We start from the raw sequence: 26,996 nt of genomic DNA, 5'->3' as shown, positions 1-26,996 counted from the left end.
CTCTAGGTAGTCCTGGTCACCTCGCAATTCCCTCTTGGTTGTCCACCTCGTAATATGCATAGCACAGTTATATAAAAGTATGCTTTTGCTATACACAGTGCACAACTTATACAAATAGTATAATTTAATATAGAAAAGCTCGTATCTGGTAACATTGTTCAAAGTGATGGAAGACATCAGAACTTACCTGACCAATCATTGCGTTTACAGGCCCAGGACGACGACGAATCGAGCGCCGACAGCATGTCGTCGCACAAACAGAGCCACTCGCCGCTCTCGATGGACCTCGAACACTGTGAAGAGCACGAGCGAGTAAAAACCCGTAGCGAAGACGCGAAATCCTCCGACAAACAGAAGAGGAAAGACAAAGACAACGTCACGCTGCAAAAATCGCCGAGGTCAATGTCGATAAAGGCCATGGGAGACCGGGACACGTTTCCTCCTGTTGTGGAGGGCGGGAGTTCCACCAAGAAGAAGTCCTCCACCCTTCCGATGGCCAAAGCTCACCACCTGACGTCAGTAGCGGTCGCCACGTCATCACCTACGTCACGCAGCACACCTAACACGTCACACAGTGGTGGGGGAGGAGGCGGGCACCACTTCATGGGAACGTTTGGCAGCATCCGTCGCCGCATAAAGGGACTCACAGAGCACCATCACCATCACAACCGGCACAGGAGCCACGAGGATCAGACTCCGATCTCTCCGTCGCGCGGAAGAGAGAAGAGAGACAAGCAGAGGTCCAAGTCGAAGAGTCCGGCTCCGCGAAGCAACTCTTCCTCTCGGACGCGATCCTCACCCGTCGCCGTTCCCAAGTCCGATCAACATCCGGGCGGAAACAGCTCGCCGAGTCTTCCAGCTATCCTCCAGGAGGAAGAAGACATGCTGGTCGATCCTCCGCAACCCTCTTCCCCCGTTGTCCTCTTTTCCACCTCGCTTCCCGCCAACTCTCCCGGTTGGAAGGGTCTTCATGCTAACAACAATCGGCCGCCAACGCCGCCTCTTCATAGACTGCCAAGTTGGGTAAGTCAACATTTAAAAGTTTCATTATTTAAGTTTTAGAAATGTAGGGTACACAATGCACCTTGATAATGAATTACAAAGCCAAAAGGTCGAGTGGGTTGACATCATCTAGATTGGGACGTTTCGATACGAGTATTATCTTCAGTTAATGTGACTTAGAATCAATTTAAGCGTAACTTAAAAGGTGGGGCGCAATTGTTATCAGTCTAATTGCCTGAAGGTGATACAAGCTCGTATCCAAACGTTCTAATCAAGATAATACCGATCTACTCGACCTTTTTGGCTTTGCAATTCATTTAATTTTTTTTTCATATAAAATACTTTTTTTAGGACCGCTGTTTTCTTATGGTTTTATTATAATGACAGCTTTTTTATCAGTTAAACACTTTTTTTAGTAGCGTTGTTTTTATGTGAAAGTGGCCTGTTAGCATAGTTTCGGAAAGCTGGTAAACTTGTTAAAAACGTTAAAATTAAAAACGTAATTTTGAATTGACGAGCTTACCTTCGGATTCCAGAAAAATGTTGTTCGCTTCGCTAACATTTCATTGGATGCTAATAGGTTATCATCGCTTTCTTTTTACCTTCAGGAAACGAAAATTTACGAAATGGCGAAAACAGGATTCAAGCTTCCGACCAACGTGTTTGGCAAGACTGCCTCTCACAAACGTAAGTCGACGCCAATAGTAGCTAATAATTGTTATATATTGGCAGCACTTTACGATTGTAATTTTTCAATTTGCCAATATGCCTTTTCAAAATGTGAACTATGTTTTTATTTCAATGCCTAAAACTATACCGTTTGTATTTTTAGACCCCGGACTGGTAGATTTGAACTACGAACCCGGGGAATTCGTTCGCGTTGTTTGTAAGGTGAGAAGCACCATTACTCATTTCACAAATAAGCGAAAGCACATGCAGCGAATTAACGAAGAACGACTTAAAAATATAGTATTTAAAAAAAATCAATTTTGTAAAAAAAAACGATGAACGATTTAAACTTGACAAGCTAGCTAGTAATATGCTTCGAATGAATTTATAAAAACACGAGTTTTGTTGCATAACCGCTACGTTTCCTTATTTCTAAGCCAACCCGGGTCAATAACCCCGCGCGGTCCTTGGCGCCACGCCAGAAGCAACCGCTCCATCGCGCTCCACGAACAATCACCCCGTTGTCCATAAATCATAAACAGCCAGGAGCACGGTCTTTGCCGTGGAAGTGTGTGTTTTGCCCCCCTCCCGTGTTGTGTGTACGGCTGTACCCTAAATACGAGGGGTTTCCGCGACCCCCTAAAATGCGCTGACCTGTGACGTGCGCTCGTTGACCCGTGACCGATGTCTGTGACGACAGAAGATGTGACTCTGTGTTATTTATATATATATATATTTTTTTTTTTTTTTACATGTGCTCGAACCTTTTATTGGCGACGAATTGTTGGGTGGTGTATCTACAGCTAAGACCTAATTTAGTGCAGCTGTCTAGATTTATGCCTGCCACGCACAATTGCTGTTAAAGGAAATTCCTCCCGTTGGTCTGCTAAAATGTATAGCCTATCCTACCGAGTCACACCCGATAGTCAACGCGATTTCCTTGTTAATCAATGCCAATTAACTTCCTAGATATTTTTTGCACATGTGTATGTGTTCGATCAAAAAACCGTGCCCCTTATATTATAAAGTTGCCCTAACAATTGAAAATTTAGCCTTGGATTAAAATTAAAGTCCACATTCAAAGTTATGCCAAATTTAGCTCATTAGACAAAGTTAAATTTCAGGCTAATGCTAATTAACACTTCGCCAAACTTCCTTCGTCGAAAGCCGATTTTTCACGTTCTTCCTTTTCGAAAAGTAGTAAGCTCGCGAGAACGTTATCACCGATTTTTAGACTTCGTTTTCGATTTGGGTTGATCGCCCCAGATAAGATCTATATTGCTTTTGTTGGGCGACAATCGATTCGGACTTATTGGCCGACGCGTTTGATGTATTGTGCGGCGTACTTACTTCCGTGTAGTGCCGGCGAAGGGCGGGCGTGGCGTGTCTTCATGTGGACACGAAGGGGAGTGTAAGTTGGTGTCTGTGTGTGTGGCGCTTGGGAGGGCTTTATTGCAAACCTCGCTTCATTGCACACTTAACAGCTGTTCGTCTCTGTGCCGCGGCGCGTTGCCGTGTAATTAGTTATCGCCTTAACATCAAGCACTATCCTGCATTTTTATCCGGAATACTTTTTTTTCCGCGGAAAAACAATTACCGCTCATATAACGTTCGGTTGACACAAAGTTACGTTCGTGAAACTTGCCATCTGCTATACGTTGTCTTTAGCGATGTCCGATAATATTGGATCGGAGCCGATCGCGAAATGCTTTGTATCGGTATTCGTCCCCTACTTGGGTACTAATGTTGCCCATCTAATACCTAATTGATATAAGGATTTTAAACATAATTAGCAATCCAACGCATTGGTATTTTCCTTGAAAGCAGCTTAGTGGGAACTAAACGTCATTACACCAAAGCAAATTTAGCCTAATAATGGAAAAATGCCCCATGAACATTTCAATATCGTCTCGCTTGTTCCAGTGTCACTGGAATTCACGATACTTTTAACCCAATTATCGGAATCGAAATAAAATGTCAAGTATCGGTCATTCTTATAGTTTCCATTCCTATTTTAAACGTTTCTCTTTTTTTCCAGGTTCGCGAACTCAACATACCGGTCTACACCAAAATCAAAGGCGTAAGTGCAAAATCCAATATTTATTGCTTTAAATTGGCCCAAAAATTTTACGACTCACTTTAAAACCTATTTTACTTTTTTCGATAAAACGTTCCAAAGAATTAGGTGTAAAAAGTGTGTCGTTATAGAAAAGCACTCGATTGTTTTCAATTTTTCTTGAAGTGCCCGCTAATTGCGAGGACTGAAAATCGCAAACCGGATATACATTTTTTTGTCAAACTTTATTTACTTGATTATCTTGATTATAAAACCGAAGGAAACATGAAATATTGCTAAACAAAATATATATTGTAAGCTTTATAAAACTGAAAAAACAATGTTTCAATTTAATTTATACATCCGAGAAACATTTACGTAAAAATTTTAAAAGAAAATTTTAAAACCCGTTTTTTAGTTTGTTCAAATAAATTTACCGCTGCTCGTAGTTTGACGACCCCAGTTTTTCCATCAACAAATTGAGGCATACGGGTTTTCGTGGAAACCTGATTGACCCTTGTCATCTCGTTGGCGAAGTGTTGTAAACTGTAAACAACTCGATACGTGACACCTAAACAAATCGTGGTTCTTCACCGACGTCTAGACTTAACTTTGCGCCGCTGAACGCACCAACCACAGTTTGAACTCTGATCGTACAGGCTAAAATATGTCAGCTAATGTATGCTCGATTGATTTGACGTAAAAAAACTACGGTTGTATTATATCCTTTGCCTAAATATTGTAATTTATGTCCCCATCTAAAACTAATACAATTTTAAACCCTGCTTATTATATTAGCAAATACATTTTGATCATTAAATGTGCTAAATTAAATTAAAACTGTAAACTGAATGTAATAAAAACAAACGGAAAATCAGGCAACCTTCTTCGTCAATGATACATTTTATGCATACTTGTTTTTTTTTATAAACAGAATGTTTTTAATTTTAGCGAAATCACGTGATGAAAGATCAGATTAATCATATAAGATTAGGTTTACGAATTCGCTGATGCATCAAGCCTCTTCTGAGGAATTAAAGATAAAAAAGTGCAACTGTAACCCCCCATAATCTCTTTAGGAGTAAACATTTAGGGATTACACCGTGTCGCCACCCTGGTTTATGTTACCCGCCAAACAGCTAATCTCAACCCCCTTCAGAAACGCTGCTCGTCCGGCGTTTACATCTCGCCGTTAAAAACTCATAAAAAACTCGAACGCAAACCCGGTTTAGCGACGAAAGCAATCTGTCCGAGCCGGAGTGGCGATCCATCTGGTCAGTTTGTCCGTCGAGTGGACACTGGGCTCTCGGTCGCTTGTTTGCTGTTTGTTTACCGCCTTCCCCGAATTGTAAACACTCGAACCATGGCGCGCTGTGACCAGTCGTGGAAACCCGAAACGACGCTGCCTTTTTATGGCGCTTTACGTTTTTCGTTGCATACAAAGCCTATCGATCAACCTAATTTATTGCTTAGCAGTGTTACTTACCTAACCCTTAAGGTACTTTTGTGTGGCAAAAGTCGGGCATTGGCAAGCGAACAGCCGTTTGAGTCATGCTCGCTGTACTTTGCTCGTTGCTTCGGTTAACACTCAAACTTGTTTGCAAAGCATTTAGCCAAAATGTTTTTTTTAAACCAAAACGCGACATTTGAGTAAAAAAATATTTTCAAGGGCAAATAGAAACACTTATTAACCAACTTTAAATTAGAATGTTATCCTAACAGTATTGAACCGAAGCGATAACCCTCCCGAAATAATCGACGACATCAAAGCGAAAAGTGTTTCCAAACAAAAAAGAAAAGTAAAATGTTTTAAATTCACCAGAGAGCGACACTCAATCGAACATTAAATAAAATATTTAAAAAAAGGCCACATCTAAGCGAAAACGTGTTAGCGACCAAAAAGAAAGGCAAAATCTTTTAAATTCACCCGAATAGGTAATCAAAACGTTGGCACTTTAATAAAATTTTGCCTGGATAACAATTCTACAATTGTAACAACTCCTGGTAGCAACATTATATTCAAAAAAGTGTTTCCAAACAAAAAAGAAAAATATTTTAAATTCACCAGAGAGCGACACAGATTCGCCCAATGCCGTTCACCGACGCGTCGGACTCGTCAGACGACGACAGATCCCTTCTCCCAGTAAGCAGTCCTCGCCACCTCTCGCCACGCCACCACCACGCCCAGCGTCCCTCCAGAAGCCTGACGCGCTCCGGAGAAATCCCTCTCCTCCCAAACTCTTCCTTTTCCTCCTCTTCTTCTTCGTCGGCGGCGATGCAGCAGCGCAAGAACGGAAGTCCGGGACTCACACGCGCCTTCAAAAGAGGTATGCCTGTATGTACTGTACATTGTTCGTTTTTAAAATCCCAAAAGAAACGCCTTTGTTTCCAATAGAATGCAACCTAGAGATATGTGTAGAGGCATCTAATCGAAAATTAAATCTTCAATAAAGCGGTATGCGACAGTAATGGAGGGCAAGTTTTAAAACGGCTTTAGCGCTTCCCAATGAATGTTTTTTTAATCTCCATCGTCTTTGAAATTTTATTAAGCGCTTTAAATTTTACGCTTTAAGTTTAAAGTAACACAGAATAAAAAGTGTGCAGGGAACCGTGAGTACATTGGAAACTGGCCGACTGTTTTTCAAATGCATGGAAAAATTCTGAGTGTACGTTTTATATTGGAAAGTTTTTTAATCGAATTAGACCACAATAACTCATCAGCGTCGGTCCTATTAAAAGAGTTCGTATGCTTACGATAATTTTACAATGGGTTTGTCAATGACTTGGAAAACGTTAGGAACTACTAATTAATAACGGATTCCTATGGGATAATTCAGGTAGTATTCAGTCTATTACTAGGGCTTTATCTGTACCAAACCTATGTGAACTTAATATAATCATTTTCGCCAGGATTTGCCACCCCAAAGCAATGTTACAGGTTAAGTGTATTTACTCAAAATAATGTTAATTGCGTACTTGAATGTAGACTTTTTATCGCTGTTATTGCCTAAAAACGTGGTTGTTGTGGCCCTTTACGTTTTTAAAATTTTAATTCTGTCGAATTTACCGTTGAATTTTATGCCTAATCTGAGTATTTTATCGAACAGCGATAAACACACAGGGGTTGCTTTGTGTTAAAATGGTCTGCGAGACCACGAAGCGATTACTTGTACGCAAAGCTAGAACATACAACGCCGGTCGCAAATCCCGAAACATAACCCAGCCAGATATGTGTCGGCGCTTTTGAGGGGTCGGTTTGCAGCAGCGCTGATGCAATGGCACTTTGTGTAGTATCGAGAGCAACGGCGCGCCCCCGGGTCAGGGTTACACCAATTTGCGGTCGCTTTCAAACGATGATAAAAAGCGCGCATCGATATAGGCTTGCGAACCGTGGGGTACGAATGAAAGGGCGTTTTGTGCACTGCGGATGAGATGATATGGCATCACTGCACGGCAACCGTGACCTTGTGTGTACATCAGAATGGCCTACTGACTTTTTAGCCCGATTGAACCGATTCCAAAGACTGACTTTGCGATGTGAGATATATCATGTTTAATTTCCACATTGTTCGCCTAAACTATGGACCGACTGAACCGATAGCAAATAACGTCATAGCTTTGGCTAAAGAAACAAAACTAATTAAACCATAACGTGCAAAGCTAATATTCAAGATGATGTCGTTCTACTTGACCATTTTGCCAATGCTAATATTTTTCTAGATTATTCAAATTTATAATTCGGCAGAAAACTAGTTTAACATCGGATGCTTTTGGTGTTCGTTTGAATCGTGTATTCTCGAGAAATTTGCCTTTGAGTATAAAAACGCTACGTTTGATCGCAAAACCTCGTCAGAAATGCTTATATCAGTTGCCATTGAATCTGTACCGATTCCAAGCAGCATCAGGCTATTTTTGAAATAAAATTTCATACGTTGAAAAGCTCTATCTGCTTTTTAGTGATTTTATCGTTATGTTGAGTATAATTGATCTGTAAGGTTTGCAACTTGTATAAGCCATGAAAGCAAGATTTTAGTTAATACGAAACAAGACTCGCTTGTCCCACAATATTAGTTTCTTCTTCTTAACATAGGAGATTCGAATTTGCAGTCATCTCCCCAATTAATCAGTAAAACCACCTACCAACGCTAGCTAATTAAACAAACAATATATGACTTATCAAATTCGGCGGCGTTACATCTCGCAAAAATGCGGGGCACCGAAAAAAGCAATCCGCTTCGATCTTATCATCTCTTGACTTCATTCTAGACTCTCATGTTGCCATGGCGACGCTTAGTGGTCACGCTCCGGTGCGCACTGATAGGCCTCGACTGTGTGTGTGTGTGTGTGGCTTCACTCGGCTTTATACAACATCGCAAATGCGGTGTGTTTTTACAGCAGTCGTTCAAGCGAATTCCTCGCCCGGCCTGTTGTGATAACCGCCGCATACGAGCTTAAACCTGAATTGTGTTTTTAAGACGGTTCTGAACCTATACTATTCCTCGCAAATTGATCGCGGCACTTTATTTTCTTTTTTCGCTGATTGCACAAATCCATTGAAATGTGGTGGCTGAGCTTTGTATTTTAACATCTCAAAAATCGGTCCCACACATTTGCGCAATGTTGTACAAACACTATCAGTCTTTACTTCAAAAATATACGTTATAAAAAAATGCAAGTTTCGTTAAAAATTGGGTTTATACTACGTCATGTAAGCCTACCCGCGTAAAGACCAAAAGAAACTCCACCATACATCACTGCAGTACTTTTTAAGTTTCCGAACAAAATACGGGTTTCTTTTATTGCGTTTTTATGTTTTCTTTGGTTATTGATTGTCGATGCTGATAATAAAGAAATAAACGTTGGAATTGCGATAAACGTCTCTCAAGAAAATAATTGGGCGAGAATAGGGATTTTTAAATTACCTGTCGCGCCTAACGTCGAATCTCGAGGGTGTTTTGTCTAAATTGTCCTTCAACCTGGAAATAAATTCCCATCTGATCGACTTATCAATCAGAATATATAATAACCTCCACTGTATAAACGATATAGTCCCCGGAATTGGCGCGGTAATACCGTTTATCATGAGCATCTCTATCTGATGCGCGATCCTCCGCAAAGTAAATACACGTGTCGCGCTTTTGTGCATAACGAATCATAACAAGCTGTCAGTCGACCGCGGCGAAAGGCCTTGAAGTCGACACTTTATCAAGATCAACAATATTATTGCGCGGTCAAGGCCTGCGCGACCCGCGATCTGAAACAATGCGAGCTCTTCTCCATATCGCCACTTTCAAAGCCGGCTGACTTTCGCTCCGTGCTTAACTTGTTTGCACGGCTTTATTCTAAATCTTGATTAATTTTACCCGGTGTTGCTTTCCAAAATATGTGTTGCAAATGACTGGTCAATGTTTTCAAAATAACTTGAATTCAAAAATATTTCATTAAAACGACGAACGGTTTAGTTTTATTTTTGTTTTTTTGTATCGGCATTGTTGCTTCAAGTTTGCCAATGTAATAGACCACTTGTATTAATAGCCTTGACGACATATGGTAAGATAATAGATAACCTATAGCTGTTGCAAGATTTGCTTCCCAAGTATTATCCTATACAAAATATGTTGTGTTGTCCCCACAAGTGATTCATTTCGGTTGTGGTTTTTTACTGCTACAGTCGTCAACATTTTTCCAATTATTTTTGATTTGCTCCACAATTAAGTATTTTAAGTACTGTTGGTTTTATTTTACCAAGCATTTGCGCACTTTTGACCATTGATTAAAAGCTTTTCACGCTTTCGTAGTGTTTTTAAACAGTTTTGTACATCTAAGTTCAAAGGTTTTCAACAGAATGCAAAATAATAGTGTATTGCTATTTCGTTGGGGGTGTACATCGCGGTGGTTTGGTTACGTCTGCCTACCCAGGGCAATCGATCACTTTTTGACGTTTTTGTATCGTGACGTCACTGGTACATCGCGGATTGTTATCGCACGTGTCGCGTTTTGCCGCCTGTTGTGATAGCGAGCTTGATGGCGATGGTGTTTGGCGGCGATGTCGCGATTCGATGGGTGTATCTTGGTTCGTCGCGACGCTATCTACAAATTGCGTATTGTGTGTCGTTCTGGTCGTACGAAAAAATCGTTTAAAAACTTCCGAAAATTTTCTACTAATGTAAGGTCTTGTAACGTTCACGTCCACCATTGTCTGGCCAATATAAAGTATTTCCGGCCATCTAAAACACACACGATATAGAGCTACGCTCAACAATATCTAAAGCAGAAATAAATCTACCATAGCGATAAAACCAACGACATAATATAAAGTCAAATTTGCAGCAATATTAACGACAGAATAACATCTAAAATCGGCTGAATAATGAAGACTTAAACCTGTCGAAAGAAGTCCGAAATTTCTCGGAGTAAGGCCTAAATGGACAAAATAACGCATAAAACTGCAGAGAGGGGTATGAGACGATCAGGGGACACCTGTCAGTCGTTTTGGTGTCGACGTTTGAGCGCCCTAGTTTGAACGGCACCGTTGGGGCGTCGCTGTTTTGGCACCAGGTTGTTTAGCCCTGTTTGTGTCTGTGGTAGGTGATGGGTGGGGTTGGGAACTGGGTTAGGGTTGAAATCATGAGGAGAGTTATAGATGAAGTTGGAGCCGGATTTGTGGGTTGGGTAAAATGTTGTATAGGCCTTATTCTGGCCTTATTCCGATTTAAACGGTTAGAACGACTATTAGGTATTAGTCCTATTGTGGCCTTATTCTAAATTGTAATTAATTCCGACGTTGATGTTGTGCTTATTTCGTCTTATGGCCTAAGTCCTTACTTGCGTTTCAAAAGTAGTAGGCTTTTATACGACTTTTACGTTTGTATCGTTTTTGTATCTGTGTAGGGATACAAAATCGTATCACGCGGCTGACGCGCGGCTGACGATTCCCATACGTTTCTTGTTTTTTTCAGTTTTACCTGGCTTTTGCATTCATATTGATTTGTTTTGGTTTTAAATGTGTATGACGTGGTTGCACTTAAACCTTTTGACACATTTACAATTGTGAATTACAAAGCTTTTTGCTTTACTGTTGCTGCGTAACTTTTAAATGAACTTGGTTGACTAAAAGTAAGGAACAACGTTTTCGAATATCTTTATATATTTTTAGGTTGAAAACAAATTAAAAGAGGTATTCGAAACGTTCAAATTTCCACGGCTTTGATATTCTTACTACGGAATTAGGTCCCACATATCATGTTTTCCCCAAAACGTAGTTATTCGTTCACTCTAAAATAGTTAACCACCAAACTCGTAATTGGTCGTTGTTCAAGAAATAAAACAACGTTTTTGCTCGCGCACCCGGGTAATTTCCTCGTACCAACCCCCAATCGAAATTCGATGACGTAATGCCACTATTTTTCGATGCGTCATGCGACCGAAAATAAATGGCAACATGGCGTGCACCCTTTCATCATTATGCAATGCACGTGGCTAAAAAGGTTCGATTTCCTCTGCCGATAACGCTTCTTGGATTATCGGAGAAGTCCTTTTTTGTGGGTTTTATCTCACAGAGCAAATTTTAGGAAGTTTTTGTCTGGCTATTTTTGGCCGGATTTTCTATTCCTGTACTTGGAAACAGTCGATCGGAATTGAGGCATGGTTTGCCTTAGTCTTTAGAAGGCCAATGTTTCAAACAACTATCTTACCCGAGTTTAGCTGTTTTAATCATGAATCATGTTGAAACCGCAGCAAATTCAAAATTGCGTGTTTTAGGGTTTTGTAAACTTTTTTAAGCAACATTACCGCTTTTAAATTGTAAATTAAATTTTGCGTATCCTAGGGTTTTGTCTATTTTTTATATTACACTCCTTTTTCGAATTGTTTTATATTACACTCCTCTTTCGAAATCACAAATTAAAAAAAAAATGCGGGGTTTCGTAGGTGGTTTATTTTTTCCCGGTTAGTGTGCAAAAATCGTTCGGCTTTTCATACGCTACAAGAAAGCGCGCACTGCAGCCCAAATACGTAGAGCTGAGGCTAATCGCCGAACAAGACCGTCAGTCGCTGATTAAGCGTCTGATGAACGAGCCAGTCGCTTTTAAGCTGCGGACGCAAACAAGCAAGCGCGCTAAGCAACTGTTGCCGCATGCATTCCAAAAAGCGACTAACCCGGCTTTGCGGCCGTCTTTCGTCATCTGACGCCCGCGCAAAGCCAAATTCCGGCCTGGCATTCATGCGCACGGGCTTGCTTGGAGACGACCAGCGCTTACTGTGTTTGTTGCCTCGAGGTTTACGGGCCTTTCTGCGCCTAAATCTGAGTCCACTTTGTACAAGGTGTTTTGGGGAACACACAATGAAACCTAAAAAGCAACAATACCTAACGCAGAAAAATCTTTTAAACCATAGTATTAAGACCAACGACATATTAGGCAAATACGCAATCTTATGGCTGGATGTTTTTGTCAGTTCGGTATTGTGAGGTTCTTGCATGTGGACAGTCTAAAGTTGTGAGACGTATTTTCAACAGTTTTAGCACTGTGAATGCGTTCTACAAAGCAACTCTGCTGCATTTGTATATGGGACGCGACATGGTGGTCTGACCTGTCTCGCACAGGCAGCACGTAATTAAAAGGATTTGCCACAAACTCCAAACAAAACACCGATGGTTGATATACTTGGAAGTCACAGGCGCAAAACTTAACAACAAACCCAGCAATGCTGAAACCATAGATTCAAAATTCACGTATCATACACTAAATTATTTGTCAGGAATTATTTCACAGACATTTCTCCGACAGAACGGTGTGTAGGAATCTGTGTATGTTAATATAAGCACGACAATACTTGTCGGTAGTATGATAACAACCAAATACTAAAATCCATATCTATGGGATGTTTTACTATTTTGTCTTGACTGGGTATCCTTGTTGTTATAACCCCTGTATGAAACCCGTAGCCCTGTCATTTACAAGCCAGCTCATATTGGTCCAGTTTAGGCTCTTGAATTTCACGGATTGCGTATTGAAAAGATTGCAGCTGATTAGTAAATTAGGCTTCGCCTGAAGAAGCAAGCTCGACTAATTCGATTACGGTCTGTTGTTTCGCTGTAAGCATATTCGGAACGCGTAAAATCGCAGTTGGAAACCAGAGGACGGCGAATCAATAGACACCTAAACAATAAAAAGAGTATTTACATTACATCCGTAGACTGTATTTGTATGTTTGTTGCCAGAATTTTGTGTGATCATTTGTTGCGAACCCTTGAAGTGGATATACAAATAAATATATAAGGGACAATAAATTTGCTCCTTACTGCCCCGTGTCATGTTTTAGATCACGTTGCTCGTGGGTTCCCCCTTGAAAGAAAATGTTTCAAAAACAGTGGTTAACAACTTGGAGTAGGCTTAATCACTCAAAAAAAACAGACATTTCAATTTAAACAACATTTTGATCAAAAACATTTCAATTTAAACAACATTTAAACATTTTGTATATATTTTTCTTATTCGAGCGTAGTTATGACGTCTTTTATTATGGGATCGGACCACAGTACCTTTTGTCGAAAATTTTGGAATTTCGAAGGCTCGGGTTTGGAATTTCGAAGGTATCTAACTCTACAACGCATACGAGCCATTCCTGTAACACAGTGTTTTGCAACCTTTTTTGGCTTGTGGCACCGTACAGAAATAATAAATAGTTCGCGGCACCCTTGCTCGCTTTAACTGTGCAACATGTTTAAAAAAAACTTTTCAATTTTTGGCACTTTTAACGTACACAAAAAATTGCTTTAAGAATCTCACCCGCAACAGAGCAAAAATTGAAATCCTAACGAATTTGAATTTTCTCTCGGCACCCTTGAGGGTTAAAAATGGCACCCTAGAGTGCATCGGCATTCCGGTTGAGAACCACTGCTGTAATACAACAACAACGATCTTTTTTCGGCAGCCAACTCACAGCAGTCGATGGCCAGCTCCGAGGGTGACTACGCCATACCCCCCGACGCCCAATACCCCCCTGGGTATTCCCCAGTCACCCTAAGTGACCCCTCCGAACCTGAGCACAAGCTGCTGAAGACCTCACGCCACCAGTCGACCTCCTCCATACCCCGGGGAGTCCCCGCCAGCCCCACGACGAAGCCCCACGCGACCCCGGAGGGTGAGACGGGGGCCGAAGCGGGGACGCTCAAGTGTGGGTACCTGGGTAAGCTCGGGGGGCGTGTACGAACGTGGAAGAAACGCTGGTTCGTGCTTAAGGGCGGCGCTCTGTTCTACTACAAATCTCCGGTGAGTGTTTTGATGTAAATGCGGCTGCTAATGATTTATGGACATAAACGCCGACCTTGGGTGTGCAGAGCGTTTTTAGACGCCCTGGATTTCTGGCATGGCGTCAAAATTCCCTGATAATTAAAAGTTATCAATAAATGTGTAAAATAAATTCTGGTAGTACAGTTTTACTTCATTAAAATGTGTTTAAAACTTTCTTGATTTACAATATTGGAAGTAGGCCACATAACCCCCAAACTTTGCTTTAACTGCAATTTTTTTTTTCAATTTGATGTTACGTTTTACCCATTTTAATGGAAACTTTTTGCGCCTAATGGCGCTATAAGAAAGCTCACATTTTTTATCTAATCGAAAAGAAATTTAATTTTTTTGGCACAGGTAAGAAAATAACGCCCTGTAATTCTGTTCAGTGCCTATGTTTATAAATGAATTCAGTTTGGCCAAATCCGATGTAGCGTATACCTTGCAAGTTTAAGTGTGCACCTAACACAAGTGGTGTTTTTGTTTTTTTGTTGGCCGTTTTGATTTGTCGGTAATTTAAGTGTTGCCGCCTTTTTGTAAAAGTGTGAAAATGGTATTTCTTTTTTCACAAAATATAGTCCCTTGAAAGCTGGTCTATTTGATCCCAGAATCAATTTCTTACTGAAACTTACCAATCAATTTGCCGCTCCTAGAATGACGTTCACCGAAAACCTCAAGGTCAGATATCTTTGTTGGACGGCGGCGGCGCGAGCATATCGCAGTCGGACGTGTCCTTCCAAGTGCTATGCGGCAAGCACACCTACTACCTCAACGCAGACTCGTCCAAGTGCGCACGCGACTGGGTCAGAGGTGAGCGCTTTACACAATAATTAAATTTGCAACGAATTTTTATCATTGGTGTTCGAAAATTTTTTTTTATCATTTGGTGTAAGCTTAATCCAGTGATCGGCAAACTTTTTTTGTTACGGCCTTTAAGAGCTATTGAAGACCCACTACGTAAAACCACTACGAAACAGTGGTGGATTCGGGATAATTAGTTTTACGATGACATATTATACGGCGCCTTGATGCCCAAAACACTATCATGCCATAATGTAAAACATGCTATAAAACGAAGGTTAATACGCGCGAAGCGCGAAAAGTTTTTCGTTTACGTGTAGTTAAAGTTGGTAAAAAATATAGTTCAGTAGGCTGTCAGGTTTACATTTGACACGTGGGCCTATCCAAGCTGATCAAATTGAATAATTCTATGCCACCAACTTTTAAAATAAAGTCCAATGAATTTACGACATGCAAGGGTCGAAATAGCAATTTCAATAAAGTATAAAAGCCAAAATATTTGACAGTATTATGTCTTACGTTCTTTCTAAAATCACATGTCACCTGTTTAAAAACTCTCTTAAGCTTATAAAAATACGAGTTATACGAAATTACGTTGCTTTAATGATTCGCAGCTCTACGCGCCGTGGTTCGCGACCGAAGCGCGTCACCTGGCGGAAGCAAGGACAAGTCGAAAGCGACCACTGGGTGGCTTACTCGCACCATCGGCGGCAGCAGCTGTCACGTGTGGGCGGTGGTGCGTGACGGCACGCTGGAGTTCTACGAGAATGAGTCGGCGGAAGAGGTGGGTTCATCAGGAACGGTGTTTCCCTGATTGCTTTGGCGTATCTATTACAAACAGGACTGGGGAGCCGCAGTTAAACAGGATGTCTCCGGATTCAGCTCCGATGCCATTAAACACTTATTCAATGGTCCCTGCTCGGTAGTGGTATTTTTTTTAATTTGCTACAGCACAGGCCAAATATGTTAATTTTGACACACTAAATGACTAAACTGTTTGGTAGTTTTCATTTGAGCATTTTAAGATTATTTGGAGCTGTAGCAGATAAAAATGTCATGGCTTCAGATCTTACAATTAAAATTAAAAAACGGCTCCGACTCTTGCTCCCAAATCCTGATTCAAGACTAAATGGCGTTTTTAGACAAAACGGCCATGAAGCAGAGATCCTAGACTGGACACATTTTTGGACGACATTTAGAGCGTTGTCAGTATTTTTTGAACTTGACTGACCCCATTGGCTTCATTGAAATATGGTGAACCCAACCACGATACAAAACAAGAAAAATTGCGAAAACAAGATTTTACAAGATTTAAAGTATTTACAAGACGTGCGAATTGATTTTGCAAGTATAAAGCCACATGTGTTTGTGAACTAAATATCAGTTGACAAAAAACTGAATTGCATCAATCATAATATTTGAATTGCCTGTTACGTAAAAAGCAGATGTCCATTGACATCATACTATTCCTGCCAGACATTGTTTTAAAGTTGTAAAATTGTTCTTCCGCCAAAGTTCTATTAAAGTACCAACGTTTCGACCACCTATTCGGGCAATCTTCTTCGGGAAAGTATTATTGCAACTGTGGGCGAAATATGTACATTTATACCAGACAAACAATAATGTCTGGTATATATATAAAATATATATATTTTTGCCTCGAAGAAGAATGCCCGAATACGTGGACAAAATGTTGGTACTTTAATAAAACTTTGCCGTAAGAACAATTTGAAGATTGTGTACTATAAAAGCATGCCAGCCGGTCTCGGTTTTGAATATTGCACATCTTTCGATCTAATATCCTTGTACAATGCACAATTGTACATACACTATGTTTGTAGCCACCATTCCCAATGTGAATTCAAAAGGTAGCATCCAAACTAGCCGATAATGACCAACTGTTTATATTACAATTTTTAACCAACCTAAACTATGTAAACAATAAAAATTAATCACAATTTCTGATAACATTTTTGTTTCTCTCTTTGCTTCCTTCTTTTTGACGTCTGCCTCAGCAGTATAATACACTTACAGTTACTATCAGTGCCTTTTCTCTATGTTGAAAATGAATAAAGGCGTATTCGAAACGTTCAAAATGGAACCTACTTCTGTATGGGCTTTTCTATTCTTATTACGTCTTACTACAACCTCCAACCATTATGCTCCGAAATTTTTCTTTTTGTTTCTATATAATCACAGGCTATAGCTCTCAATGTCACTATAATTGTGTTCTTCAGATGCCGCTGTCCCGTTAATTTGTCTTATATTAATACAGTTACGACACGCGCTTGGCTTACGACAGGCCTGTTACGTGGTTATCAACACTTAAACACCCAAATTAATTAATTGCCATAAGCCAAATCTTAGAGTTCATTAAGTGATTTTACGATGTGATAAATAGGGTTTTAGGTTACGCGTTTCAGCTTTCGTTTGCCCAAATATGTTCTTCAGTTACATAATATCATATTTGATGATGTAAAGAATCTCGTAATCTATAACTGTCAGTCTTGCGGGCGGTGTTCTCACGTTCTGCAAAACAAGCCACTTGTTTCGCTGGCGTCTGACTCCCGCTGCAAATTGGCCTTAGAATGGCCGCTGTAATGCCTAAGCCATGTTTTTAGAGTGCCGGCCAGTCTTATTGGCCAAATATGACGTAACTTTCGTGTTATTTTTCTTCTTAATTGGCTATATACATGTCGTTTCTTAGCGGCTTTGAGCTTTTCTCCAGAGAAGTATTTTGCGAAGTTTTAGCCGACAGTCGCTGCAATAGGCGGTGGCTGTCTGTCTCACATTAACTTGAAAATAACGTTCACTAATGCTATTTGATAACGTTTTAATTCGTTGTAACAATATACCCTTGATTGGAATTTTAGTTGTGGTTATGACAGGTAGCATATCTGACCAGAAACCTTTGCAAACAACAAGAACTCGCGCGGTTGCGTCCCGCCGGGCAACTGTATGGGGTCAGGGGCCAGGCCCCAGTGCACCGGCGGGGCGTAACAAGGCCGTAAAGTCGGTATCCTGAAAGTTAAGTGTAACATATGTGCCTTTTTTCAGATGCCGCTGTCCCGTTTATCGCTTTCCGGCTGCGCTGTTGAATCGGCTCGACTCAACCTTCATGCGATCGTCACCGGAACTGGTCACGCCCGAGCGCACTCGCCGCCGCCCGGGCCCGAGCACGTGATCGTGGTTCGACCAAACAGCGGGCGCGAGGGACCGGACGTGTTTCTGTCGTTCGAGTCGGGAAGTCAGAAGGTAAACATTAAAAGTAAACCGAAAAAAGCTTAATTTTTTTTAATGGTTCAAGTCGACTAAGATTAAGTTAGTTCTCTTATTAGTTCAAACGTTGACAATTTAAAATATTGGTGCTTTATTTATTCTCACTATAACCTTTGGCATCGCCCAATGATGTTATTACTGCATCCGCTACTGTAGGTCAGTAGTGGGCCAACATGTGAGAGACCAAGATCCGTATTTCTCAATCTTGTTATCTCTAATGAGGCTTGGAAATTAGCGTCAATGTAACTTATTCCATGCCTTTACTCAACAGATTAAATTTTCTTATGCTCAACAAGATTAAAAATGCTTTATCTTTATTCAACGATATTAAATGTGAATACCATCTGAGTCGGAACCGGCCATAATCGGTGACTAAAGCAACCGAAATTGACGGTACATCCTAAAAAACTCTACAACATAAAACGCGTGCTGCTCGCGATTCCAACCCTGTTCTAAGCTTAGATTTTCCTTCCCAGGCAAACTGAGGTAATTTGGCCACGGTGACCATCTTAACACACTGACAAACTTATTTGACCCTTTATGAACCTTTATGTAATCAACCTTTCGCATGTTTCGATCCAGGCTAGTTGGCTTCAAAAGCTGACGTCGGCCGCTCGCGATACATCATCGACGTCATCGTCATCGTCCGACATCAACGCCCACGTCACGAAAGCGCAAGTGACCCGGAGTGACCCCGAATCGCCCCAGCCCTGCTCCGCGTTCGAGCGGCTGATGGTCAAGCTGGTTCAGGCCGACTCCCGCGGTGCCAGCGGCGCCAGTGGAACCATTTGGCGGAACCCGGTGCTTTCCTATTCACAGCAGGGCATCTCACGACCCTTGACCTCTCTGACGTCAGACGCGCTGCGCACCGAAGCGATGAAGATGTCCAAGGTGTGTATTTGCGAAGTGTGATGTTATGTGCAAGACTTCGATACTGTAGTATTTGAACGTATGTACTCTCTTTAAAAGTAGTTTTCTGTTTGACTCGCGGAAAACGTGTTAAGAAATAGGGATATACTGTAATTGTTAGTTTTTTAAGTCTATTGTAACATAGAACACAAACAGTTTGGTTGCCTTTTAAGAGTAAATAAAAACTGGTTCGTCGAATAAAAAATACGCTTGCACCAAGTGTGAAGTAATTCTTTTCGGGATTATAAACACATGTAGCAGAAGCTATAAAGCTAAAAAAAAATTGTGTTAAAACAAAAGTAGGCTTTCTGTGAGCCTACACAACTCATAATCAATTAAAAATTACAGAAAAAAAATTACAATAGAATAGATATATTGTAATTGAAAGATATATATATGCAGCAGAGTTGGATCAATTACATTAATTCAGTTCAATTACAATTACTCCCTTAAATTACATTACAATTGCATTAAAAACTGTAATTAATTACTTTAATTACAATTTTCAGCATTGAAACTTTAATTTTCTCAATATCAATGTATCGAGCCACAATTTTGGCAAATTACAATTACAATTAGAAATACACAGAATAAAAATGTGTCAATTGCATTACAATTACAATAAAAACTGTAATTAATTACATCAATTACAATTACAAATTACAATAAATCCAACTCTAATATGCAGACAGGAAAAATGCAAATTTCACTTAAAGATTTGTTGTATAACTTTTAAGGTCCAATAATGTATTTCACAAGCAGTGCTTTTTTTCGCAGTCCGTCCAGCTTTTCGCCAACGTTTCGCTCGACGCCGCCTCGGTCGACTATCACGTGACCCTGGCGCAGGGCGTTGCGCGCTCATGCCTGACGCACGCGGTCTTGCGTGACGAGCTCTACGCGCAGTTCATCAAGCTGACCAATCGCAGGGAAGCGGACACGGATGCTGAAGCAGGACACTCGTATTTGCAGGTGGGAAATAGGAAATCTGATTCATAAGAGCGACTTTTAATGCTTTCGTGTAGTTGTAACAGTAGGTTTTATTTGGCACGCTTAAAGATAAGCACAATAAATAAACTATCGGACGCAAACTTCATCTTCAACATGGCCGACACAACGAGGGGCCTAGAAAGACCTTTCAAAACTCAGGGATATCGGATCGTCAAGTTTATTTTTGCCTTTATGCTTTCATTGTTAATACTGTTTTCATTGATCAGTCATCACAAGAACGATTTTTTTTTACGTAAAAAATGAGAAATTTGGACCTAAAAATATTTTTTGCTAAATTTTTACCTATTAAGCTTTGTTCTATGAAGTACTGCATTCTTGTCTTGGCCTCGTCAGTCACTTGTTTTTTATGTTACTGACGACCGATATACAACACTCTTAAATTGTTTAAAAACAACTATAAAATTGCCGAAAGGAAATAAGACTTTGGTTATTTTAGAAAATATTTTAGCATATATATTATATATTTGTCAAAATCAGAGATACACAACTATCTAAAGCAAAATCGAAATTTGAGCTGAACCTAATGCGATAAATCTAGGGGTGTGATTTATTGTAACGGCTCGCGTATCTCTAATGAAGATATAATAGAATTAAAATATTGCCGGATGTAATTTCTAAAATAGGTGTGATATACTGTTGAAATGGACGACAATCTAAAACAGTTCACTACAGTTTTTGTTAATGTTTTAAACGATTTTAAATTGAAATAGTTTTTATAAATTTTGACTTAACGCGTATACCTTGACAAAATGTTGACTTTTTGCCAAGCTAAAAAAATAATCTTCCCGGTGATTGCATATTGCATATGTTAACATAATCATTTGTTATCGTCTGGATCCGATAACCAAACAAGGCCGACCTGCTCTATTCCTAACAAGCATATTGTTGGGAAATGATAAGCACGTTACTGAACTTGTATTTATCCACATTTTGCCTTGCAGTCTTGGAAGTTGGTCTCTCTCGTCGTTCCACTCTTTCTACCACGAGATAAGATGCTGTTGGTCCTTCGCGCCCACCTGAGTCGCCATGCGTCACCCAAGTGAGCATTTTTTTGAGCAATCACGCCGTAACCGTTTTACCGCCTTGATTGTTTACTGCCTATATGTTGTTTTCGCTTTAAGTACGATCTTTGTTTGCTTATTAAATCGTTTTAATGCTCTAACAGGGGAGATTTTTATACCAAAGTAAATATTAACCTTGATTTCCAAATATGGCGAGACCCCTTTTTTTTTAACCCGTTTTATTACGTGATAATTTTATGTATTAACAACAATATAAAACAATCCACTTTATTTCGAACAGCAAAATAAAAAAATGCGGGTTTTTCAAGGCTAGCCTAATCCTATCTTTTTCAAATATTGATGAATGGTTGCTTAAATAATCATGAAACATAAAGCATATACAGAGGCACGTTTCTGGAATGTTCTTAACTTGTGGAGCATTTTTAAACGCTATTGTTTTTCGCAGGACCGAGGTCGGTCAGTATGTGTCTTACTGTCAACGCGCCGCCGAGCGCAGCAGCGCCGTTGGTGGCCGTTCTGCCGCCCCCTCCCGCACCGAATGTCTGTCCATCTTGCTGCAGAACCCCTACCAACACTCCAGGCCCTTCAGCGTACCCATTCATTTTGCCGACGGGTCTTATCAGGTACAATTTTAAGAGTTCTCCATATACGTACGGAATGAGACCTGGTCAAAATATGGCCCATACAGTGTTTTACCTAACACCAAACCCCCACACCTTACTCATTACGAAACATCCTCATAATTTTAACGCTAACCCTATTTATAACCCCTCCCACTGCCCGCCCCTAACCCCCAAAAGAGCGAAACAATCTGGTAGCAAACCAGTGGAGCCGAAACGGCGCCGTTCAACATAGAGTCTCCACTGTCCAAACATCAACACCAAAACGACCGATGCCAGACAGGTGTCCCCCATTCGTCCCAACATATTGTGGCATAATTTTGTCCGTTTAGGCCTTTTTTTCGATAAGTTTTGAACTTATTCCGTCTCGTTTATGTCTTTTTCAAACAATTTTACATTTCATTTTAAGGCGCGCCATATGTTCAATGACCTGTCGACGCAAGTAATAGAATGCTTGTCACAAAACTCTTTTACTGGGTTAACAATATCTATATGCTTATGTGAGTAGTGTTAGCTTACTGTGAGCAAGTAGTGTTAGCTTACCTGGGAAAACTTTGCATTATTATCAAATTACCTCTATTTTTTTAATTTATAGATTTTTGCCCAAGTATTAGGTGAAAGAAACTTAAAGTTCCGTTTACAATTTCGACTGTATTTTCAAGCAAAAAATTGTTAGCTCGGAATCAATCGAGTCCCAGTCGAAGTCTTTAGTTGAGCAAATAATTCCCATTATTTTTATAAAAATACTTTTTTGAGTCACTGTCAGTAATGTCTCTAAATCACTAATCCATGGGGTTCTTAAATTGGGTTACATGAACCCCTTGGGGATACGCGAACTAGTTTTAGGGGGTCTAAGAAGACTTAATTGAACTATTAGTGTGTATATTCAATCAATCTGAGTAGGCTATAGTTAAAAATAAAACGTTTTTGCATTGAATATACTTAGACTTCATTTCATTTCACATTTTTTGAACTGGAAGCATTAAATTTCTGAAGTATGTTTGTAATATGATGACGTAAATTTGCGACGTCACCACTAACAATTTCTTGCCTACACTACTGGTCCATGCAAAGCAAAAAACAATTTATGTGTCCGCGTTAAAAAAAAGGTGAAGAACCCCTGCTTTAATCTTAAGGTATTTTTCCTGGAAGACTTCCGTCAAATCAAGTTACTCAAAAACCAGTTTAGCACCGCTAAAATGTGTAATCGTCAAAACTGCCTGCCTCATGCCCTGAAATAATTTTTACCCAACATTTACGAGGAGCCCTGTCCGTTCTTGTGGCCAACTCTAATTTCTGACCATCTTTTCCCGTAGGTGGTCAGCTTCGACGGCTCCAGCACTGTGAGCGAACTCTCGCACCGCGTCACCGTCCAGGCGGGATTACGTCATCAGACTACGTCAGGGTTTGCTCTATACGTAAACGACCCGGACCCGACCGCCGGCGTGACCGAACACTTCGTGGAACCGACGGCCAAGGTTAGATTCGCGCTTTGCTTGCAATTTAGCAACTGTGTAGTATGGGGTTTTGAAAATGTGGGATGAAGTGTAGTTCAAGGGTCTAGCTTACCTTCAATCCGATTTGTTGTGTGCTTAAATCTCAAATTATTAAATAATATGAACACATAAGTTGTAATGCACTTCACTGTAGTCACTACCAGTATAACCCAAAAACGCACAAAAAAAGATTTAAAACAACTTTTTAAAATCCAAAATACTGCAATTAGGCCAAAAAACAGCACATTAGTTCTGCTTAAAATCATTCTTTTTCAGCAAAAATTTTTCGAGCAGAAAAGTTTTTTCGTATAAACTGCAGTATTATCCATTTTAATAGAGTTGTTGCTTTAGAACTTTATGTCTTTTTAAACCTTTGTGCTTCTTTTTTGTCTTACGATATAAGTAAAAGATAAACACAACTGACAGTGTTGGAACAGGCATAGATCCTTCAATAAAAATACTTATAAATTATTTAACCAACTAGTGAATATATCACTATTTTCTTGCCTGTTTTATTCGTTTTTTAAAAAACCTTGCATGAGGCCTTTTTATTTTTTATATTTGATAGGAATCCGACACTTTAAACAACCCAATGTGTGGTTGTTCCGAAATTTCTTTGAAGACTCTTTCAATGTGTTAAATGCAACATTTTCTCCCACGTTTTGGCATTTTGCTTCCGCTTTTTCAGATATGCGACGTGATCTCTACATGGGAGACTCACTCGCGCCACGGTGCGGTCATGTCCAAGGGCGCTCACCTGCCACACGATGGCGTCGGCGAGCAGTCACGAATCACTGCTCGCTTTACTTTCAAGAGGCGACTCAACTTCCGAGCCTACCGTCGCATGGAGACCGAAAAAGAAAAGCTGCTGCTGCTCTACCAGGTGTGTTTTGGTGCTTTATTTAAGGATGTAAAAATAATAATGGAATCTAAGGCTGAGGTACAAAAATTCAAAGGCGCTTTTTGTTCGATAAATACATCACGTATTGATTTTGAAAAGAAATAAAGAGATATTCTAAACGTCAAATAAGGTTACCTACTTCTATATGGGCTTTGATATTATTAGTACGTATTGACAGGTGTTTATAGATTTGTGCTTAAAAGACTAATTGATATTTTTTCTGCTGTATACAAAAGTAGACTAAATTTTGAGAGAATGTTTTTAAAAATGGTTTCAGGCTTATACTATGAAGTAAACTTCCTCGTTTAGTTGTACATAAAAAATGATACCGTTTTTGATGATATGTCTTCCTGCTAAAACATTCGATCAACTCGTGTTTCTCCAGTCGCTGTGACGTAACGGTAATCATTGAATCATTGTAATTTATTGTTTGGTGCACAAAGCTTATACTGATTTTTATTAAAAAAATTGTTGTTAAATGTTTTTATCAATTTAACAAACCTAACCTTGCAAAGGATAAACTGGTTTAGAAAAACATTTTCCCACCAAATTTCCACCAATAACATTTTGGTCGTAATTGTACACTTTCTACTAGAAACATTTCTTCCTAAATTATTCGGTTTAAATGCTATAGAAATATAAAGTTTTGCAAACCACTAATGGGACCCCTAAAAAATCAACTATAACCGATTGTTTCGTTTAGATCGCCGACGACTTATCACGTGACCGCTTTCCCGTGACGCGAGAGCTCGCCATCGAGTTGACGTCACTGGCCGCCCAGGTCCACTTCGGCGACCGGGCGCGGGCGAGGGGTGATGATGACCCCCTAGGGCAGGCCATCCGCCGTTTCTTACCGGCCCGGTACCGGGATACCGCAAGCAAACACCAAACCAAGTAAATGAGAGTTCGAAATGCTGTAGTGTTTTATGTTTGTGTTTTGTGTAATTATAAAGGGGTTCTTCTGACAAATATGTATTCAGCGCGACTCGCGCCTAGTTTACTGTTTTCGCCTCGTTTTGCCACCTTGTTTTTTTGTCTTTTGACTCACTGTATATACTATATACCCTTCTGTAAAATTACAAGTTTATTGCCCTGAAGATGATCAACCGTACAGGTAATCAAAACGTCGGCGCTGAATACATGTTTGTCAGAATAACCGCTTATGATAGATACAATGTCTGGCAACAACAGTATATTTATCGTTTGCGTTTTGCTTAAGTTTTAACGTTGTAAGCTAAATCATTATTTCCATCATAAAATAGAAGTTTCTCGATTCAGTTGGGACTGTTCTAACAGCTTTAAAAACCTTGCGCTGCAAATGCATCGGCGTACCTATATGACCTGTGTATTGAATTTGGTGCAATTATTATTTAACGCCAATACAGGACCACAAATTGTTTTTTTTTTGTTTTTTTTTCTATTTTTTTTTAGTCGAAATATTTTAACAAAACGCGGTTGCATTGCGTTTGGTTTCTGTATTATAGACTGTTTGTTTAATTGGAAAAGAACTTATTTTTCCTTTATATCCACCGCTGATTAAACCTACTCTAGCCTAGCTTATACCTCGCTCACAATTAAAGCAGTCGTTAACTTAAACTTTCTCTTTTATGTGAAAGTTTTGCACAATTACATTAATTGTGGAATACTTATCATGCAGTATGTTAAATCATCATCTTATTTTATCGAGTGAAATTTTCCTATTAACTTACTTGTGAACTATCCGTCTGTTAGATTCACTTTCCAGAACTCTTTAATTACTCACGTTGAAAGCTACTTTTAAGGTCACAAAACCGCAAACCATTTTATTTTCTGTGCACCTGACAGAATGTAAAAACAACGATTAGGGTTGGGGCTGAATATAATACCATTGTATATCTGACCTGGTTGGTATAGTGGTCTAGACATATATTTATTTTTGTATTGTATTTTTTGTTATCACACATACAATTTTAATTTTTGTAAAAATCTCTTCGCATTCCGTTTTAGGAAAGTGGCGTTTTTAAACAGTTATATTTTTGAATATGTATTAGGAAATATCGCGTTCCTAGTCATTGTAGTTAAAAGTTCTCACTAATTTCATTTAGTCTCTACAAATGTTTGTTTAAACTCGAGGTTGTACATCGCGTGCTTTGTTTGTGACGCAATAGTATGTGCAAAGCTATGTTTTTTTCACACAAGCGATACATAGAAGGCAATTGAGTTTCCTGACTAAATGACTGATGTTTGGTCATTTCTGAGCTGGCGATTCAACCATAGTACAGTTTGAGTTTATTTTGGAGCATAATGGTTGGAGGTTGTAGTAAGACCATACAGAAGTAAGTATAGCATTTTAAACGTTTCGAATAACTCTTCATTCATTTTCAACATGTTTAGAATCATAAAAAAGTTATTCAAAACGTTTGAAATGCTGCTTCTGTATGGGCTTTAATAGTCGTATTATGAGTTTATTTATGTTCCGTCCTAAGCTTTTTTTAAACTTCTTAGTTATCTCACAGCAAGTTAATTTTTTTCACTGAACAGTAACTAAACCAGTGCGCATTTTTCAGGCAACTCCGCGAGCGGGTGGGCGAACGTTGGGTGGCGCTGCGGGGCACCAGCTCGTCGGAAGCGGCCCGAATCTTCCTCAACGTGGCGCGCAAATGGCCGCTGTGTGGCGCCACACTCTTCCTGGCCAAAGTCGAGACCAGTGGCAAGCACAAGGGCGACCTCGTGTGGCTCACGGTGACCGAGGACTGCCTAAGCGTGCTCAACCACCGCACAATGGTGGGTTACGTTCGTGATTGGATGATTTTGTAAAATTAAGTAGAAAGAGAAAGATTGTTTTTTTACATCTTTTTACCTGCTCGTATGCGGTCGCGAATTTTTTTTAATTTAAACTAGTCAAAATTAATCTCTATTTCCGTAATCGTACCTTTAGCCGGTTTGCGTATATATTTACCTA

General features: G+C 39.9%; 1 protein-coding gene across 1 annotated transcript in view; it reads left to right on the top strand.

Annotated features, from left to right (window-relative positions):
• Nucleotides 1-26,996, top strand: part of LOC146139711 (pleckstrin homology domain-containing family H member 1-like) — a 53,231-nt gene that overhangs the window by 24,100 nt on the left and 2,135 nt on the right. The window contains exons 7-23 of the mRNA XM_083391439.1: nucleotides 211-1,023; nucleotides 1,611-1,689; nucleotides 1,835-1,893; nucleotides 3,710-3,751; nucleotides 5,796-6,054; nucleotides 13,661-13,998; nucleotides 14,673-14,829; nucleotides 15,435-15,604; nucleotides 17,878-18,075; nucleotides 18,682-18,990; nucleotides 19,786-19,977; nucleotides 20,958-21,055; nucleotides 21,484-21,661; nucleotides 22,975-23,136; nucleotides 23,843-24,037; nucleotides 24,759-24,949; nucleotides 26,602-26,818. Coding sequence (XP_083247565.1) covers nucleotides 211-1,023; nucleotides 1,611-1,689; nucleotides 1,835-1,893; nucleotides 3,710-3,751; nucleotides 5,796-6,054; nucleotides 13,661-13,998; nucleotides 14,673-14,829; nucleotides 15,435-15,604; nucleotides 17,878-18,075; nucleotides 18,682-18,990; nucleotides 19,786-19,977; nucleotides 20,958-21,055; nucleotides 21,484-21,661; nucleotides 22,975-23,136; nucleotides 23,843-24,037; nucleotides 24,759-24,949; nucleotides 26,602-26,818 — 3,657 coding nt within the window. The remainder of the gene's footprint in view (nucleotides 1-210; nucleotides 1,024-1,610; nucleotides 1,690-1,834; nucleotides 1,894-3,709; nucleotides 3,752-5,795; nucleotides 6,055-13,660; nucleotides 13,999-14,672; nucleotides 14,830-15,434; nucleotides 15,605-17,877; nucleotides 18,076-18,681; nucleotides 18,991-19,785; nucleotides 19,978-20,957; nucleotides 21,056-21,483; nucleotides 21,662-22,974; nucleotides 23,137-23,842; nucleotides 24,038-24,758; nucleotides 24,950-26,601; nucleotides 26,819-26,996) is intronic.

The sequence above is a fragment of the Ascidiella aspersa genome, chromosome 6, assembly GCF_963924565.1.
Source record: "Ascidiella aspersa chromosome 6, kaAscAspe10.2, whole genome shotgun sequence".
Taxonomy (NCBI): domain Eukaryota; kingdom Metazoa; phylum Chordata; class Ascidiacea; order Phlebobranchia; family Ascidiidae; genus Ascidiella; species Ascidiella aspersa.
This window is presented reverse-complemented; position numbering and strand designations above follow the sequence as displayed.